The sequence below is a fragment of the Hoplias malabaricus genome, chromosome 18 (assembly GCF_029633855.1).
Source record: "Hoplias malabaricus isolate fHopMal1 chromosome 18, fHopMal1.hap1, whole genome shotgun sequence".
Lineage (NCBI taxonomy): Eukaryota > Metazoa > Chordata > Actinopteri > Characiformes > Erythrinidae > Hoplias > Hoplias malabaricus.
The window spans coordinates 18773086-18793196 of NC_089817.1; the positions used below are offsets into that span (position 1 = coordinate 18773086).

The 20111-nt window shown below is 36.9% G+C and overlaps 1 protein-coding gene across 1 annotated transcript; it reads left to right on the plus strand.

Annotated features, from left to right (window-relative positions):
• The first annotated feature begins 652 nt into the window (after nucleotides 1-652).
• On the plus strand, nucleotides 653-19891 carry pora (P450 (cytochrome) oxidoreductase a). Its single transcript, XM_066651345.1, is given in 16 exon segments — nucleotides 653-777; nucleotides 779-838; nucleotides 7597-7645; nucleotides 8192-8320; nucleotides 10155-10304; nucleotides 11229-11353; nucleotides 12396-12485; nucleotides 13366-13464; nucleotides 14218-14334; nucleotides 14864-14982; nucleotides 15122-15303; nucleotides 15496-15645; nucleotides 16271-16538; nucleotides 18400-18545; nucleotides 19151-19236; nucleotides 19736-19891. Coding segments are annotated over 16 exon segments (2040 nt in total). The 3' UTR covers nucleotides 19881-19891.
• The last annotated feature ends 220 nt before the right edge of the window (nucleotides 19892-20111 follow it).

A 20111-nucleotide genomic window follows, 5' to 3' on the forward strand; every position in this document is an offset into this window, starting at 1 on the left:
TTACTACATTAGAATAAATGCTAAAAATATTTATATAGTTTTGTTGCAAATCCTCTTCAGATTCCCTTGATTTCTGATAAGACACTGTACAAACTCTTGGATGTACATTATGTGATCAGATAATTATGGTATATTCTTTTTGTGTAGTGTTACATTTCTCAGGATCCAATAGGGGGCGCAGATTTCAAGGTTATAAGAGCACCACATTCTTCATGCTGATTAAGTTCTTTCAAGTAAAGCTCTTCCAAGTAAACCCTGGCCTACTCTGCGAATTATCAAATTCTCATTAATTAAAACATTAACCGTTTCTCTGAAGTTGTACTTCTTTTTCTCTGTGATCAGACTGCCGTTGTGACTATTACACGTACAGTTTTGTTTTGGATTTTTATCAATGCCCCCCAAATTAGCCCCCATAAATTAGCAGTAGTCCTCCCCCTACTCTGCCTCATGCCATGATAACAAGCTGAGAGGGTGAAAGCTAGAAAATGCGTCATATCAAACTTGTTATGTTATGTTATGTTATGTTATGTTACTTATGCCTATGGTGTGAGATTTGGAACAGCCTGTGGCTCTCCGTATCTGTGGCCTGGAATACACAAATGAAATTCAGTGGTACACATTTCCATTCACTTGTCTTCAAAGGTGTTGAAAAATGGTGGAACCAGAGACTTGGGGTGACCCCTCAGATAAGAAGGAGGAGTCTGGGTCACTTCTCAGTTCTCTGGACATCTTGTTCTTCTCTGTCATTGCTGGTCTGCTTATCTACTGGCTGCTCTTGCAGGAGGCCAGTGCCATTCCCAGAGATAAGGACACCCCCACAACAGGGTAAGGCCTGTATGTTCTATTTTGTCCTTAATATAACCTTAATATAGGTGTTGGTACAAAACACAAGACTCTTTAAAAGAAAGCAGCATCCACATGTAAGAGTACAAGGCAATAATGAGGCCAGGAATATTTTTTGTATCAGCTTTAGCTAGAAAAGTTACAGTTTGCAACTTTAGTACAAAATAACACCACCTGAAATTGTCTGAAGACTTGAATGTGTATGAATGACAGATATTCAGGAGTTTATTAGTTGATTAAAAAATCCTACATTGTATAGCTAGAGTTTTTGGCCTGTGACACTGCAAATAACAATAACAACATTCAAGAAGAAGCTGCAGATGTTTAGGTCTGGTCTAGGCAGACTTTTAACCCAGTTTAAACAAAGCAACCTTTTTATTGTCATGGCCTGTTTTAAGAAAAACCTTGCAGTTGAGTTGGTTGTCATTAAGTCAGAGTCATGGAAATAACAGAATTAATGTTTATGCTGTCTCAGAGTCCCAGTTTTACCAAGATTGAATGAAAGTTTACATTAAACATTGTAACTATATGTGAAAAAACAACAGTGCTTAATTTAAATAACACAAAGTTTCATATATTTCCTTATAAACATGAATAATAAAACATAAACACATTCTATGAGGCCTGTAGCACGTCCCGAAGTATTATTAAAGATAGTTTACCTATGTGCTCCATGACATTTATTTTCATCAACACTCTTTCTTTGGAGACAGAAGACACCAGTTAATCCAGTTCTGAAAACCAAATTCTTGGCCTTCTTTCCATTATACACATTTTCAGCTATGTGCCTGTACTGGGCATACATCCCTCAATTTTCTCTTTGATCTTTATATACAAACATTTCTACAGACTCCCTCAATCTTTTATTGATATTATGTGCTGTGGAGTTGGTTGCTTGTGTGTTTTTGGCAAATTTGTGAGCTTTGACCCTTCCTTTCTCATAAAGGTTTGCACCTATTATGGATGCAGCTTTTATATACAAGCATGGATACATCTAAGACATTTTTTAAATGTTTCAGGATGGATTCTATTGCCTCTATCCCAACTTCAGTTTCAGGATTAGTTCAGTTTCCGTTTTATAACCATAAAAAGCAGGGTGTTGAACATGTGAGTAAAAAAATAAATATATTTGATACTGCTTCACTTTTAAATACATGTCAACATGGATTTACATATAACTGTTTTCTAGTTTCATTAGCATTTTATCAATTGTGCAACAGCAAAACGGCTAAAAAATGTGTTTGTGTGCACTGCAAGTGCATAGGATTAGTCATGGTCCTTGTTAAAACGGTGTTTAATAATTAACCTCACCTATGGGTGTGGGCAAGTTACTGAAAAGACTGCAATTAATTTTAGTGACAGAAAGGTTTGGGAAACGGTCACAAATTAGACTGCTTTTCAGATCAGTGTTTTTTTTTAACCTTGCTGTTAATTACAACTTTTCCCTAATCACAGTCTGCTGTCAGACAGACTATTCATGAGAAATATATAGCGTTCAGTTGTTAAAATGGAATTCATTTGCTTAAAACTGAAAAAAAAGAATTTCAAAATGATTTTGCATGAGTCATTCATGAGAAACGTGGGGAATTCCCAGTAAAGGCGCCGCCTAAAGTTATACTTCAAATATACATCAAATAAAGCTTCTACAGAAGATTAGTATATCCCTTTATAAAAACTATTAATTGATTAATTAATTAATTAATTAATTTAACAACAAATTATTTAACCTCACAAGCACTGGATTTCAGAAAACATATGCTATTTCACTGATTATATTAGAAACAAACAAAATGGCTAAATTTGCATGTATTCATCACAAACGCTATTTCCTATCGCCCCCATTTTTTGAACTGGTATGGTTCTCTACAAAGTCCTATTTTCATTCAAGTACTTTTAAAAATTTTCATTAATAATTAACGGAGCTGGCATTTAACAAAACTGTTTCCTCTGAAATCAGAGCTTGTTTCTCCATATGCCTGTAGTAGCTAATTGTTTTTTGTCATTTTCCAGTATGACCTTTGGAGGAGTTACTGTGAGAAAAAGAATTATAGAAGGAAGTGGCCTATAACTAATTGCGTTGTAAGAATTGAATGTTTCAGGAAGAGCATTATTCAAAATATATTCCTGCTGTAGTTTCCTTTTTGCCTGCCATTTGCCCCCAGGTTGCAGCTACAAATGTCCAAATGTCCTGGGAAATGACTGGTCATCTGTTGTTTTTTCAATTACTAGTATGCAATGGAGTGTATGATGATGGACAGACCCATATATATATATATATATTTATACCACAGCATTTTTTCAACACTAAATTGTTTTGTTAATTATTTCATGTTTTTAATGTCTGTTTTTAATGGCCTCTCATGGTATTTTAATGCATTTATTTACAAACCCTATTTCCAGAAAGTTGGGATATTTAGTAAAATGCAATAAAATCAAGAATCTCAGACTTTTTTTTTTTTTACATTCTTTTGAAGCATTGTTTAACTGCCACATGCAAAAATAATTTCAAATGTTTTCACTGAACCACGGATTGTGTTTTGTAAATATTAAAAAAATAATAATTTCATGACTTAAACTCACTCAAAAAATAAATAAATAAATAAATAATAAAATAAATAAAATAATTGGGAAAGGGGCAAAACAAGAATGAGAAATGTAGGAGTATTTACAAAGGCTTAAAAAAATAGTAAATTGCTCCTTGTTTATGCCAAACTTCATGAGAGAACTGTCAACAAGTGCAAACAGAATCTTTTTCAATGCAAGATCGCAAATAATTTAGGTCGTTAATAGCACACTTAATATTGGGAAATGTTTTAGAATATCTGGAGAAATATAGTCCATGTAAGGCTGGGCATCAATGAGCATGACCTGAAGCTATTTTACGTAAGGAGAATGCTATACTTCTGCTATATATAGCTATAATGCTATATATTAATTCTATAAAGAAATTCTAATGAGTTCTTTGGGTACAAGCTCATCTCAGATGGTCTGAAAGACAACAGAAATATGTGATGTGATCAGAGGAATCAAGGGTTCATATTATTTTCTTGAAAATTGACCTTAATTTGTCCCATGCTAAAGACAAAAGACTTTTATAAGTGATAAAAAGCCAACAGTGCAAAGCCAACATCTCTCTCTCTCTCTCTCTCTGTACACACACACACACACACACACACACACACACACATATATATATATATATGTGATATATATATGATAGTGATAGAGATAGATAGTGGGAAAGACAAGATTGAAAGAAGTTTGGGAAATTAAATAAAGCAAGGAAAATGGGGGAGAGGGGGCAAGCGACAGAGCATAGGGGGAGAGATGAATGGGACGAGGACATAGATAGTTAATGGGGATAAAGAGAGGGAGAGGAGGATGGGAAGAGGAAGACAGAGAATGGAAAGTGGTGGGGAGGGCGATATAGGGAGAATGAAGACATGCATGCCTCAGTTCAGGTCTGTTTTTTTTTTGAGGTTTTAAGGTAGCTCTGAGGATCTGGAGGTAGATCTTGTTGTAAATGTGGGAGGAGGTGTTTTTTGTTCTCTAGCCATGGTTTGCTTGTTCTCTTTGCCTCAGGACAGGCTGAGAGTTTAGTTAAGTTTCTTCACACAGGGTCAAAGGGCAGCAGTTATTTTATATAGATGTTTGGACTTCAAACTAATTCACAAGCTCTCTTTTCTCTTCCATCTTTCCACATTTCTGTCAACATTTATCCTCTTTGTCCTCTATCTCTTTTGTCTTCCCTCACACTATACTATACAAACAGTGATTCAAACTATTTTATTCACAGTGTGATTATTTTGTTTTGCTTGTCTGTTTGTCTGTTAACTGTTTTAAAATGACTAATGAAGCCTGGAGATGAATGCCATTGTGTATTAGATGTGTTGCAAAATGCTGAACACAGAAAAGCGGGCGTGTACTTAAAGTCATGCGTCATTCAGAGACGGTTTTAAATCTAATAATGTTGAGTAACGTCCTGCTGCTGCCACGTCAGAGTCCAGACAATCTAAACTAGTCCGAGGAATGTGAATGGGCTTTTTTTGGCTCCCATGTCTTCAAGTAAAAGTTTTGTGTTCCAAAGCAAAGCATGGGAGTGCCTTAAACTACGCCATGCTGGCTTGATGCACCATATCAGTATAAAGGTACATTGTAATGTACAAGTCAAAAGTTTGGACACATCTTTTCATTAGTCATTGATGGAATAGGGCTGTTCACTGTATAGAACTGTATACCATCCCTACCTCGGCACAACCCAAGTTATGGTCTCAAACACATTAAGAATGCGAGCGGTTCTACAAATTAACTCTTGACAAGGCCACAGCTGTTCACTGAAGGCCATTCCAAGTGACGACCTCATGAAGCTGAGAGAACGCCAAGAGTGTGCAAAGCTTTCATCAAAGCAAAAGGTGGCTACTTTGAAGAATCTAAAGTATAAAACATATTCTAGATTGTTTAATACTTTTTTGTGTATTATATAATTCTATATGTGTTCCTTCATAGTTTTAATGTCTTCTATATTAATTTAAAATGTAGAAAATGATAAAAACTTTTGACTGGTACTGTACATTCACAATATGTGGAAAATGGCCCAAAACAAAGGAAACCCTCCTTGAGTGGGCGTATCCAAACATTTGACTGGCACTGTATGTCCAAACATTTGTGGGCACTCCTTATAATCAATTAATGGTACTACTTTAAGCTGCACCCTTTGTTGAAAGAAGCATTCACTTAAGCAAACATAGATTGCACAATCTGCATAGGAAATCTATAAAAAATGAAATGGGCCACTCTGGATTAACTGCACATGAACCTAAGCTCACCATGTCCAATGCCAAGCATCAGATAGAAGAATTATGAAGCCCCCAGGATTGGGCTTAGGAACAGTGGAGCTTTGTTCTCTTGAATAATGAGGCAACATCTAAAGCCAGTGGGATGTATTGGAGTGGATGAGTGAACTGCTCATCCATTATCAGTACCTGATTTCAATAATTTTCTTGAGGCTGATTGCAGTCAAATACTCACAGTAATGGTCTAACATGCCATCTAAATTCACAGACAAGTAAAAGCTCTTATCGGTTCAAACTTGAAAAAATTTTCTGTGCTGAAACCTTTGCTACATGCTACACTGTATATTTAATTTTTGCAGTATATTAAAGGGGACATATTATACTTCTTTTAAACAAGTTAGTGTAGGTCTATGGGTTATACAAAACATGTACATGAAGTTCTACACAAAATTACTCTCACATAAAGAGATCTCACCAGTTCTATTCTCCTCCGTTTAAGGTGCATTTAAACATTTAAGGTGGAACTGAAATTTCAAAGAACTCAACTTAGCACTTGGAAAAAACTAAGTCATTTTTTAAGGTGGTAGGAAATAATAAGCAACTTTAGACTGTACTGGTGTATTTGGGGAAGTTTAATCGAGTACTAGACAGGATAAAGACATCAGTATATGTTCACTTCAGCATCAAAATTTGGTTCATGACTGGGGGATTTTGGTCCAGACCGGCCCACCACATTTGATAACCCACACTTAGTTCAGGATACAAGACATAAAAGTACTATAGGCTTATTTTCTCATCTAGTCAGTGTAATGTCTTATAAATAGCCGCTAGTGGTAAGGACGTTATCAGCATATTTCACCTGCTTTTAAAATACAAACTAACCTGGCCAAGAACATTAGCCTTTAGAACATTAGAAATCATTAAGTTCTACTACATGTTCCTGCCACTGCCGGAACAGCCGTTGCCGCCATCACTGTCACCAGCCACGGGAGCTGATGATGGTCCTGCTGTGGCATGTCTTTAATTTTGGCACATTTGGCAGCTTTTACTTGAAGAGCAAGTTTCTTTTTTTCTTGCAGTTTCTCCATGCCTCCTTTGCGTTTTCTCTCCATCTCAGAACATCATCGTCATCATCATCATCACCTTCTTTTCTGCTTTTCCATTTCAGGGACACGGTCAGAAGATCATGTTACGTTCATTCTACATTGCACTGCACACCGGCGCACAGAGCTGAAGGGAGGAAGTGTTTCATGACATGATTTGGCCAGCGCTGTGTCAGTAAAGAAAATAACTCTTGCATTACGCATGCACGACCCACCAGAGCCTGGGACCAACGTGAAAGGAGTTAGTGTTTAACAATGTGTTAAAGCCCAGTTTCCAGCTACTGGTTTTATGGGCCGGCCTGATATAAATTATAATTAAAAAAGGGTCTTGACTGTTGGCCCACAGTCAACGCCTCGTATGCCAGATGGCCACTCCGTCCCTGTTCATGACACTGTGGCACTGAGTGGCTTTGGTCGTGGAGAGCAGCTGCACAGTGCAAGCCACTTCTAAATATATCCCAGTGGCTATTAACAATCCAACCTCGAGAAGAACAGTCACAGGTTTACCTCACTGCTCTGTCTCGTGGAGTCTTTTATTTCTGTTTTGTTTTCATGAAGCATAGTTTCTCTTCATCTTCTGATTATACACAAACTCTCTCTAACTTGAGACAAAGGGGCTTTCGAAAATTTGTGGGACTGTAGGCAATGTGCGTAGTGAGTGTATAGGTTTGGAGAGAGATTAGTCTCAAAATACTTTACAAATGCGTAAATGTTAATCCACAGATTAAACACAAGTCACAAATATGTTTCATTATTCACAAATGAATACATCCCAATCAGTGTCTCACGGTCTGCAGTTTGCTTTGTCTGCTTGAAAAAGTTAACATTTTCGCTGTGTCTCTCTCTTATTTATGCAGAGCAGTACCAATGAAAGGAACAAGCTTCATCGAGAAATTGAAGAAATCTGTGAGTTTAATTAACTCATAACTTTAAAAAATGCATACATTCCATGAATAAATAAAACAACATATTTTTTTTAATAAATTCAGTATAGACTTCAGTCTATGCTTGAGGTCCCCCATGTAAATACATTTTTGAATAAAACTAATTCTAATGTCCCTCACAAAAGTAATTCTATGATTTTAAAATGTTTCCTTATAGGTTGAGGGATATTGCTGTTTGCTTTGCTATAGCCTATTACTGATATACGATTAATTATGCTATTGTACGATACGTTACACATTTGGGTAAGAAATTACATTTACATTTTATATTGACAAATCAATGTAATAAAGTATATTTGACAGTTGTATACTTTAAGCTTTTACTGAATCATCCAGTATGCATTAGTATAAAAATGAATATTACAAATAAGTATTGACATAGTTGTTTTTTGTTTTTTTTTTGACAGAATTTTACCATTTGTTTCAGTAGATGAAAAAGTGTTAAAGTGCTTTGTTTGAGAATTATATTTTTGTTTTAGCTTACCTTAAAATTATTTTATATTTATAGAACAGAAATGTCATAGTGTTCTATGGCTCTCAGACGGGCACTGCTGAGGAGTTTGCAAATCGCCTTGTGAAGGATGCCCAACGCTATGGTATAAAAGGAATGGTAGCTGACCCAGAGGAATATGACATGGTATTTTTAATTCACACTTGTGTACTCTATAAACTTTATGTACAAATGATATTATATGCCAGTTACTTTAAAATGTATACATTTGTAAACAAAGACAGTCGGTGTAATTACCTTAGCAATGAAAGATATGAATTGGCACACTCTAAAGCAGCTTCCCAGCTAAAGTTCAACATGCTCAATGCCAGTGTTGAGTAGAGGAGTATGAAGTCCCAAGCACTGGGCTGTAGGTTAGTAATTGTGGTCTCTTTAATAATAGAGCTCAAGTTGGTATCTTTGTAATGAGATTGAGTGGTGTTTGTGATTCAGAAATAATCTTCCCAGCAGAGTACAATTTCCTATTAATATCCTAAAATCCAGAATAAATGTTGGAAGAGTATATGTCCACAAACATTTGGGCTCATTATATATTTGAGAATAAACTGCCATAAATATGCTTACTGAGTACTGTTGAAAAATCTGATTGTTATTGTGCTACTACACTAGTATGCACAAGTTTCTTTCACAAAGTGAAGAACACTTGTTTCACTAAATATAACCCACGATAGACAGCTTTTTTAAAGATTGAAATCACACAAACTATACCTTTTCAACTTATTTGGTTATTGTAGAAACACTTCTTTATTTCAGACAATATACATATATCTGACATTAAAGGGGCAATATTTCATCTTTACCCTGGCAATATAGCAATCAGTATTTATGAACATGATAAGTTATTATGATATATTTTCAATTAAAATGCTTTACATATGTGCCCTAATTGAACCTGTTTATTCTTTCATTGAGTGGATCCCTTCATGGGACAGCCATGTTTAAAAATAAGTTTATAACAGAATCTTTGATACAGCCATGCCACTAGGTATCAGTATAAAGGTGTTTCTTAATGTGAAGTAAAATGATTGACTGCTCTTTACTACAGTATATTTAGGATGGTAGTACTAATAAGTAATTGTTCCTCTTTTGCTACAGTAAAAAATTTTTACTCTTTTGGGAAGGCCTTACGCCGTGTTAATTTAGCCATGACAGTGTTAGGGAAGTCAGGTACTGATGCTGAAAAATAAGTTCTGGATCCCAAAACTAATCCCACTCATGCCAAAGGTATTGGATGGAGCACCATCACTCCACCAGATAACATGAATGCATGTTCCACAGCCAAGTGGCCTGCTTTATATATCTGAGTAGGTTTTACACTGAACTTATCATTCCAGAGAACGCAGATCAGCTGCTCCACTTCTTAATGCTGGGATGCTTACTACCCATCTAGCCAGTGCTTGATATTGGGTATGGTGACATTCAGTTCATTAGCAGCTGCTCCAGTGTGTACAATACTCATTTTATGTTGTGTGCACATGTTAACATTCACAAAGTGTGCAAATTAATTCACTAATTACAAGGGGGGTCTACACACTTTTTTACTTATACTTTTTGACAGCACTGTCATTTCAGGAAACTGTGCTGCAAATATACGTTCATTTGATCTAAAATGTAAATTAAAATGCTTTTTAGCTACAAAGTTCAACAGAAAACTGATATAAGCAAAGTTTTAGACATCCCTAGTGAGATGGTTAGGTATTATTTTTGAGTGAAAAACAACATTTTTTTGCCAGTTTCTATTGTCATTTGCTGAGTTATTGGAAAAAACATAAATCATTTATAAAATATACTTTTATGTTTAGTTAATTGCAATATGTCAAATTCTGCAATAATAATAATAATAATAATAATAATAATAATATTTTGGCATGAAAGTAGTGTGTAGTTCAAGTTACAGTCAACAAAACTCTTTTAAATTGGTAGGACTTTTTAGAGCACTAATTTGCCTGTGTTTTTTCAGTCTGAGCTTCCTCGTCTAGCAGAGATTCCTAGCTCTTTAGCTGTGTTCTGTATGGCAACATATGGAGTGGGAGAGCCCACTGATAACACACAGGATTTTAATGATTGGCTGCAGATGACAGATGCCAGTCTTGAGGGAGTCAATTTTGCAGTGAGTATGGTTATTCCACAACACGAAGCCATGAGAAAATGTGTTTCATTTTGGAAAATATGATTGCTGCAGATGTGGTAACATGATAACTCTTATCTACAGACTTAATCTTCAGTAGCCATCTCTATTGTAACAGACCTAAATCCGGGCTTCTTTGTTAAATCATTGCCTTTAGAATGAGAAGTATGTGGCTGGTGACAAATTCACTCTGAAAATGTTTAATTACAGGGTCCAGTTTTCATACCATAAACTACCCATAGAAAAGTTCTATGTGCCAAATGCCCAGTAGACTCGAGGCTATAAACTCTGGGGCTTTGTGCTGTAAAGCTTTGTTCTCTGCAGTAATGGAGTTCCACAAAATACCAGGAGGAGTTGCAGAGGCTATTGTAACTATTGTAAACTAATCATTCAACAAGAGTACCTGACATAAAGAAATATCCTTATGGCTATATGCCATCAAATCCTCACAGCCAGGAGTAAAAATTTTTATCTAACATTTTATTTAAAATTGTTTATTTAAAATTGTACTAAATACATGTTGTTTCACATAGTCCATTCATTTAACCTCTGTAAAAAGCTCAGAATCATTGGGCACAAGGCAGGAACACACCCTGTGCTGGTCCATAACAGAGCATCATTCATGCAGTCACTCACATCTATGGACAGTTCATACCGCCAATCCACCTACCAACATATGTTTTTGGATTGTGGAAGAAAATCATAGCACCCGGAGGTAAACCCATGGGGAATCAGTGACCCAAAGTGGTAATTTAACCCACAACCCCAAGACCCCAGAGATGGGTAGTAGCAATAATGCATTTCATCACTTTTCAGCCCTGTTCATATAGATGTTTCACCAAATTATTCAGTTTAATTCACTAAATAACAATTATTTTAGAAATGTACATTTTCTGTTACTTAAAGGTGTTTGGTTTGGGGAATAAAACCTATGACCATTACAATGCAATGGGAATGTACACAGACAAACGTCTGGCAGAGCTCGGAGCTTCAAGAGTCTTCGAACTTGGCCTGGGAGACGATGATGGAAAGTACGTATATGATGTTGTTGAATAAATTTGTTGCTATTTATAATATTTTCCTATCTACAGTTTTAGGGTGAATCCCATTTCTTAATTCTACCCCTACCCCTCATTTTCGAGTGTCATCTTGCCCCTTGGACCTGAGTTACAAGTTGTGGTTAAAATCTTGATCTATGAAATGGGATAAGCCTTCAAGATCCTGATAATTCATCAAAACACAAAAACGTAGCCCCTCAGCAGTGCTCTGCAGCAATATTAGAGCTTTTAAGGGCATTTTAAGCCTCCAAAAGCCTTTGACCATCATCTATTATCACCCAGTTCTAACTCTCTGTGATCTGAAGCTGAATTCTGTGTTTTTTGTTCGAAACTTCCAGTTCCACCTAAAATGCTGCGGTTGCCACAAACATTAGAATGTAATTGCTTCAGCATTTAAGGTGTAACTGGAAATTCTGAGAAATCAGTAACCATTTATGCCTGTTATAAAATAATGGGACACAATGCACTGAAACTATATTAAACTAAGGTAATATAATGGTTGTAATAGTTTTAAAGGAGAAAATACTGATTTTTGTGACTTTATTTGGTTGTTTGCGCCACCATTTTGCCAGTGATTCACAAGGCATTTATTGCTCTTTCGTGAAGTGTGCCCCAATTAAAATCACAGTTTGAAGGGTTATCTAGACCTTCCCTCATCTCTACTCTCTTTCCCAACATGAATAGAGACAACCCTACCCCTAGGCAACATGGAGAGGTAGGGCAAAGGGATGAAATGGGATTCACACTTAATTCTACTGCAACAATTGTAAGCATATTTTAGAACTTAATATATTGAATATTTGACCTTATTTGTCATTTCAATATTTGACCTATTGATTCAGTGTTTATATGTCAACTGTTTACTTTTATGAGCTCTACTGCCACTTTAACCCGTCTAGTGACAAGTGCACTAAACAAAAACTAAGTGACAATTAGTTGTACTGCATATATCTATATATCTATAATGTAAATATTTGAAGTTTTATTATCTTTGAATTTGTTTTTTCTTTTTAAGTTTGGAGGCAGATTTTATTACATGGAAGGACCAGCTCTGGCCGGCTGTCTGTGAGTTTTTCGGACTGCAAGCAACACAGGAGGAATGCAGGTATTTTTGTTGGTTCAGTGCTAATTAAAATTAATCATATTAATTATAATCATACACAGGATACAATGTAATATATCCTATGCCATTAGAGTCTCACTTAGGACCCACCACACTCTCTTCCTACCTGCAGCCACAAAATTTCTGTTGTTTGAAACCTCAACACTAACCTTGCTGTGGCCGTTTATGATCCAGTCAGCAACTAGATACATCTAGCAACATTTAATAGTATCCTAAACCTACCCACTCAGGTTGCTGTGGCCATTTATGATCCGATCAGCAGCCAGCTACCCTTAACAACTACGTTTACTCATTGAGGCCAACCCATTAGTGCCTAAACCATCCACTGTATCACTAGCTATTCACAGGGGTCGTTAGTTAGGCACAGCCCCTCGTCTGTGTTTCACTGAATTAAGCCCACAACACCTCCAAAAGGTTCAACAGTGAAGTCTGGCATCCCAGACCCAGCCCCCTCCAAGCCAGCTTTACATTCCTACCTTACCCTTTACCATCAAGAACTTTAAATCCTCGCTGGCCTCCCTGGTGCCTAAGGCAGTATCTAGCCCCACTGGCACCATTAATGCATGCTCACTGCCAAAAGTTCCATGTGAACTTTACATATATCACACACAACCACAATAGCACTTCTACCATGCATTTCCCCAACTAATCTGTGCTCTCTTTATCTACAATCTACAAAAAGGATATATAAAACCTGAATATTCATCATTTGTATTCATTTGCTACCATACTAGTAATATTTTATAGTTGTGCATTTTCAGTGTCTCATATATACATATGCATTAAAAGAGTGACTTTAGACTTCATAGGTATTCTTCAAAAGCAGACAATGTAGGAACATAATTTCTTTTTATGTTTGCAGTGTTCGGCAATTTAAACTGGTGGTCCACAATGATGGCAATATGAATCAAGTGTACACAGGCGAGGTGGGCTGTCTCATGAGTTTTAAGCTCCAGCTACCGTGAGTTACTTTTAGACAACGAGTCCGTTTACTGATCAATGTGTATCAGCTATTTTGTCTCTGTCTATAAAGAATGTTTGAAGCTAAATTACAAAAATTCCTCAGCCGCTCCTGTCCCAGCGAAGGCGGCTTCCTCAGCCGCTCCTGTCCCTGCGAAGGCGGCTTCCTCAGCCGCTCCTGTCCCTGCGAAGGCGGCTTCCTCAGCCGCTCCTGTCCCAGCGAAGGCGGCTTCCTCAGCCGCTCCTGTCCCAGCGAAGGCGGTTTCCTCAGCCGCTCATGTCCCTGTGAAGGCGGCTTATTCAGTCGCTCCTGTCCCTGCGAAAGCGGCTTATTCAGCCGCTCCTGTCCCTGCGAAGGCGGCTTCCTCAGCTGCTCCTGTCCAAGCGAAGGCGGCTTCCTCAGCCGCTCCTGTCCCTGCGAAGGCGGCTTCCTCAGCCGCTCCTGTCCCTGCGAAGGTGGCTTATTCAGCCGCTCCTGTCCCTGCGAAGGCGGCTTCCTCAGCCGCTCCTGTCCCTGCGAAGGTGGCTTATTCAGCCGCTCCTGTCCCTGCGAAGGCGGCTTATTCAGCCGCTCCTTTCCCAGAGAAAAATCCTAATTTTTGCAGGACATTTTCCTGTTGTTATGGTTACCATTGGTTACCATTGGTACAAACAGTACAATATAATTTTGTGGATGCTAAACAGTGGCTTGCACCTATTTTAATGTAATTAAATGCTTGGCTAGCTTTATTGTTTGCCCATTTTTCCTGTTCAGACCTTTTGATGCAAAGAATCCCTTCTTGGCACCTGTAACCATCAACCGCAAGCTAACCAAAGGAGAAAGTCGCCATGTAATGCATATAGAACTGGACATCTCACGCGCAAATATTAGGTACTCTTTCATTTTTTATTGTTTATTTTCCTTTTACAGATTCTCTAGCAATACAAGGTTTCAAACATTATATAAATATATATATATATTTTTTTTTTCATTAACCTCTCAGTCATTCTATATTTTTATTCAACATTGTACCATCCTTAAATTCATTCATTCATTGTCTGTAACCACTTGCCCAATTATTATTATCCATTATTTTTAAATCATATTGCTGGTTGTGTGAATTCTGGTGGTTCTCAGTTACCCTTTTGGGTTTTAGTCCATCTGAAGGTTTGTTTCTAATAATTTGAGGATGTTTTTATGTTATTACATTGCTGATGCTCACTAGGGGCTTGGATATGAAGGTCTGTAAAGTGGCTTTGTAACAGGGTCAGATGTAAAGACAGCAATATAAATGAAATGGAATAGACTTTGAATTGAATAGATATTATAAGTATTATTATTATTATTACAATTTTCAACCCTTTGGAAAGTTAGTTTTTATGGGCTGATTAAAAATGGTTTCTCTCTCCACAAACCCCAGCTATGATGTTGGAGACCATGTTGCTATTCATCCTATGAATGATACATCACTGGTGAATAGACTGGAAAAAAGACTGGATGTTGACCTTGACACAATCATCACACTGAAAAATCTAGATGGTAAATGGCAGCTTGACAAACAGGTTTCAGTAATTATGTGGTGTAGATGTTTGTGGATACAAATGTTTGTACATGATCTAATAAAACATTGTCAGTTTTTTTGAAAGGTACATTGTTTATAAGATTTTTTGTCCCTTAGAGGAGGCCAATAAGAAGCATCCGTTCCCCTGTCCCACCACTTACCGAACGGCACTGATCCACTACTTGGACATCACCAGTCCTCTGCACACAAATGTGCTGTTTGAACTGTCCCAATATTCCTCTGACCCAGAGGAAAAGGAGTTTCTGTGTAAAATGGCATCCTCTTCTTCTGAAGGCAAGGTAGCAGAGATGTCACATCGCACAAAATGGCTTAAGTTTCAGAGCACCAATGAGCACCTCTGTTCTATCTCTAGTTACTTAAGGTCTGATATAGACTATGTATTTCAGGCCTCATTGGCTAGCTAGAGATTTTACAGTTTGAATAAACCAATAAAAATCTGTCTTTGTTGATAATTTACATATGATTGTTAGGCTCTATATCATAGCTGGGTGGTGGAGTCTGAGAGGAACATCCTGGCTGTGTTAGATGACCTGCCGTCCTTGCAGCCTCCCTTAGATCACCTATGTGAACTTCTACCTCGTTTGCAGGCACGCTATTACTCTATAGCCTCATCTGCTAAGGTAAGCCTTACAAAGGCATGATAGCAGGCATTGGGAAATATTTTTACAGTTAGGTCACCTTTCAAATAACCAACAAAATTTGTTCATGGATCAGGTAGATAAGAATAATGAGATAACACTTTATTTAAGCCAATGGTAACTGCATTAGTGTGCAAGAAGGGAAAATACAATGGCTGCTTTAGCAAACTTTTGCTACTACTACTGTCCTTCCCTTTATGCTGTTCATCTTCTACTACATATAACTATGGAGGGATCAGTTATTATGTAACTTTTATCTTAAGAATCCTTTAGTTAGGAAACTACTCCATATTTAATTTCTGTTTCATTTTGTATAACTTAAAATGCATTTATTCCATGAATTCATTCTAAAATAAACATGTTCGTATTTTTGAAACCGTATTCTTTAGAAATGCACCTTACCATACAGTTTTTCTTTTCTGAAAGTGTGATGCTCCCAAACATTTTGGCTTCTTATACATTTGTACCTAAAATGCTGAAACTGCTTAGAGGGATTCTGAAAATTAAAATGGGCTTTGTAGTCAAGGCTATTCAAGGTGATTTCCATAAGTAATGTTTGTTGTTGTTCTTCATAAGGTTTACTGACAGCTTCTGTTCCTCTGTTTAGGTTCACCCCACCTCTGTACATATCTGTGCTGTCGTAGTGGAGTACACTACTAAGACAGGACGAGTCTTCAAGGGTGTAGCCACCAACTTTCTCAGAAACAAAGTAGTGACCAACAGTAACCCTAGGCCTGTGGTGCCAATGCACATCAGGAAGTCGCAATTCCGCCTCCCCTCCAGAGCCAGTAACCCTATTGTTATGATTGGGCCTGGCACCGGCATTGCTCCCTTCATGGGTTTCATCCAAGAGAGAGCATGGCAAAAAGAAAAAGGTAATACTGAGCCTAAACACCAGAAATTTTTTATCTTTTATCCATTTTGTTCGGTTCTCTGCCTATTAACTGGTTAACTACTTGTGGATGGTTTTTTGTGATTAATTTTATTGTTTGTCTTTGCTGGAATTCTGTGAAGCTGCTTTGTGACAACATCAGTTGTAAAAAGAGCTATATATATACATTTAATTTGATTTGATTATTTAGACTGATATTGGTGTCAACTGAATTAATGTAGCTCAGCAGTCTTTCTCTGTCTCTGTCTCAAATCTGATCAAATTCCTTTCCATTCAACATTTGACCCTAAACAAAAATAATAAACTAATATTTTTTGTCATTTCTTGACAGGTTATTATCATTGAAAGCCTGTTGTTTTATGTTCATACCAAACTACAAAGCTGAAGCCCTGCAATAAAGCGACTTGTTTACACCAGAAAATGGAGATAAAATTTTAACTGTGTTTTATAAACGTTATTAAAAGCACACATATATTATCAAACAGACTTGAAAAACGATCAGATCAGAATACTTATATTTCATATTTTATAAGGTCTGGCTGATAAAACCTGCTGTACGTTATACAATTAATTCTCGCCCCTGATCTGGCATTAATAATCCGGGGATTTCGCCTGTTTTTCTATAAAATTAATCATAAAAGAAAAATTGTGCAGATGAAAGTTGAAGGTCAGTAACGGTCAGGTGTGTCTGTGTATTCATGTCCTTATATGTACAAAAGAGAAGACTATCAGATTTGTAAAATATAGAGCAGAAAGTGAAAGTATCATGTGACACAGAAACTTTCCAAATACAAAGATTAGACTATGGTAAATTATCTTAACAACGTTCAACACATTTCTGTTCAAGATTCCAGTAAAACACTGTGATATTGAGTGGAGCTCTGCTGAAACTGTATAAACCGTAGTGATGTGAACACGAGAAGGCGCGGCGGACATTAGCTGATAGCGAATACCCATAATGCACTGCGCAAACATGAGGCTGTCCACTACTCTTCGGAATTCAGTTAATTATAACAGTGGACTATATAGTGAGTAACATAGGGAATAGTGAATAGGGAGCCATTCTAGAGACAGAGTATGAGAGAAGAGGTGATATTACGCAAATTTGGAATCGCCCAATTACAGCATGGACTGTAGGGAACGAAACAAAACCTAATGCTGATTGGACTGTGATACTCAGAGGTGGGAGTATACAAAACCTAACGTTGTTTGGCCTATGACTCTCACAGGTGCGACGGAGTATTAGGGCCACGGCATTGAAAAAAATAACATCCGAGAATAAAGTCAGAATTCGGAATAAAATGTCAGAATAATTCTGAAAATTATCACACAACCATAGTGTAAGTGAGGAATGCAGTGTATTGCTGAAGTCATACTATGGTACAGATTTCAGGAATAAATACTCAATCCTCTGCCACATCAGGACCAGATTGTGATTAGTATTTAAACCCTGAATCTGTTTTGCAAGTGCCCGTTTAGTCAGAAGAGGGCATGTAGTTTCACAGGATACAATGATCATGAAAAAGATCGATCCAGAGGGAGAGGTTAATATTGGGGTAGAGAAAAAGGAAAAATATTCTTCCTTTTTCCTTTGGGTAATGGGTCGCTCCATCGCCCTAATGAATAAACAGCGCCTATATTTTGGAATGGATTTTGGCTTACAAAATTTTTGTGCTATGACCTGGCTTTATCAAAAGTGCACATGCCTGGTTACAAGCTGTGGGGTTTGGCACTAGTTAAATACATATATATGTCATTGCATGTAAGGAACCTGTAGATGCTTATTTTGATATTTTGGTATTATATGTGTTGTTATATTATTATGTTTTATGCACTCATTGCAGGCATGGAGCTTGGTGAGACCATACTTTTCTTTGGCTGTCGCCATAGGAATGAGGACTTCATTTATCAAGAAGAACTGGAAGCGTTTGAAAAGGCTGGGGTGCTGACTCAGTTAAACGTGGCTTTCTCCAGAGATCAGGAGCACAAAGTAAGATCACATTTATTCCCTGGACGTTAAAAATAGGTCTAAAAGTAGTCTGTCCGTCAAGGACATATTTTAAACGTCAATGGACGTCCAAAATCCATCTTAATAAGTTAGTTAAGTGGTGACCAATCGATAACGTCAGTGGACGTCCAAAACTTTTTATACAAGTAATTTATTTTGGGACCAATTAATAACGTCAATGGACGTCCAAAATACGTCTAATAGTTGTCTTTTCAATGTCTGTGTTTGGACGTCTTTTCAACTTTCATTTTCAACCCTAAGAGAACGTTGATTAGACGGCAGTCATTACGTTATTTCAACGGCTAATTGTTTACTGGGTTTTATTTTTGTACACATACAATAAGGAGTTACTCTAGTAGTAAGTGGTGAGAATGGATATTCTGTATGAAAAAGTATCATGCAGCAGTTGCATCTGGTGCCTTCCATACAGCAAATTAAGGTTTAGTTCCAATCTGCGTTTTTGTGCTACACTTGCCTGGCTCTGTACTGTAATGCAAAATGTATGTTTCTCTTGATAAGAGCATTTGCCAAATGTTTACAATATTAATATTGTATGTAACAACAGCATTTGCTGTGTTATGGCATAGGTCTATGTTCAACATCTACTCAAGCAGAACAAGGAACATTTATGGAAACTGATCTACTCCAACGGTGCACACATTTATGTCTGTGGGTAAGATACTAAATTTTCCACTTAATTATAATTCTAGGGCTCTTCTTTACAGAAAAATAATTCCATAAAAAAAATAAAATAAAAAAAAAAGGGTCAGGTTTTTTTTTAAATGCAGAGGTTTTCAGTTTCTGCAGATGTAATCCATAAGCCAAGGTATTTTTTGATATTCTAATATTTTTTTTTAATTTAGAGATAGAGCTACATATGAATAAAATCCTGGATGCACATTGTGCCAGTATATAGATGCTAAATTACATCTGCAATTTCTATATTTATATTATCAGTAATAACATTTTGTATTATTCATCAGCATCCATACATGTGACATGCAGGTAAACAAAAGAAGTAATATCTCACTTAGGCCATAAGCTTAATTTGACTAATGGACTACATATGCTACAAGCAGTATATTAGATTTGTATCATTGTTTTGAATGGTTAATGTATAGTTCATAACAATTAAAAAATGCATTAACTTAATATCACTTTGCTCCTTATAGTGAAGCTCGTAATATGGCCAAAGATGTCCATGTGGCTTTCCATGAGATCGCTGAAGAGGTTGGAGGACTGACACATTCTCAGGCTGTGGACTATTTCCAAGGGCTGATGACCAAAGGGTGCTACTCTCAAGATGTATGGAGCTGAAGCAGACAAACTCATCCATTTTCCTTCATAACATACATTAAATGATAGCCTGTGGGGCCATTCATGAGCTAAGATACAGATATACGCACATTTTGAATTTGACAGAATAAACTGATTTGTCAGATTGCTTCTGTACTTGAAAAGTACATGGATCATTGCTGAGCTAAGAAGGGTCATCAACACACAGAATCCCATCACAGCACTTTAAATTTTTCAGCATTATATGGCAAT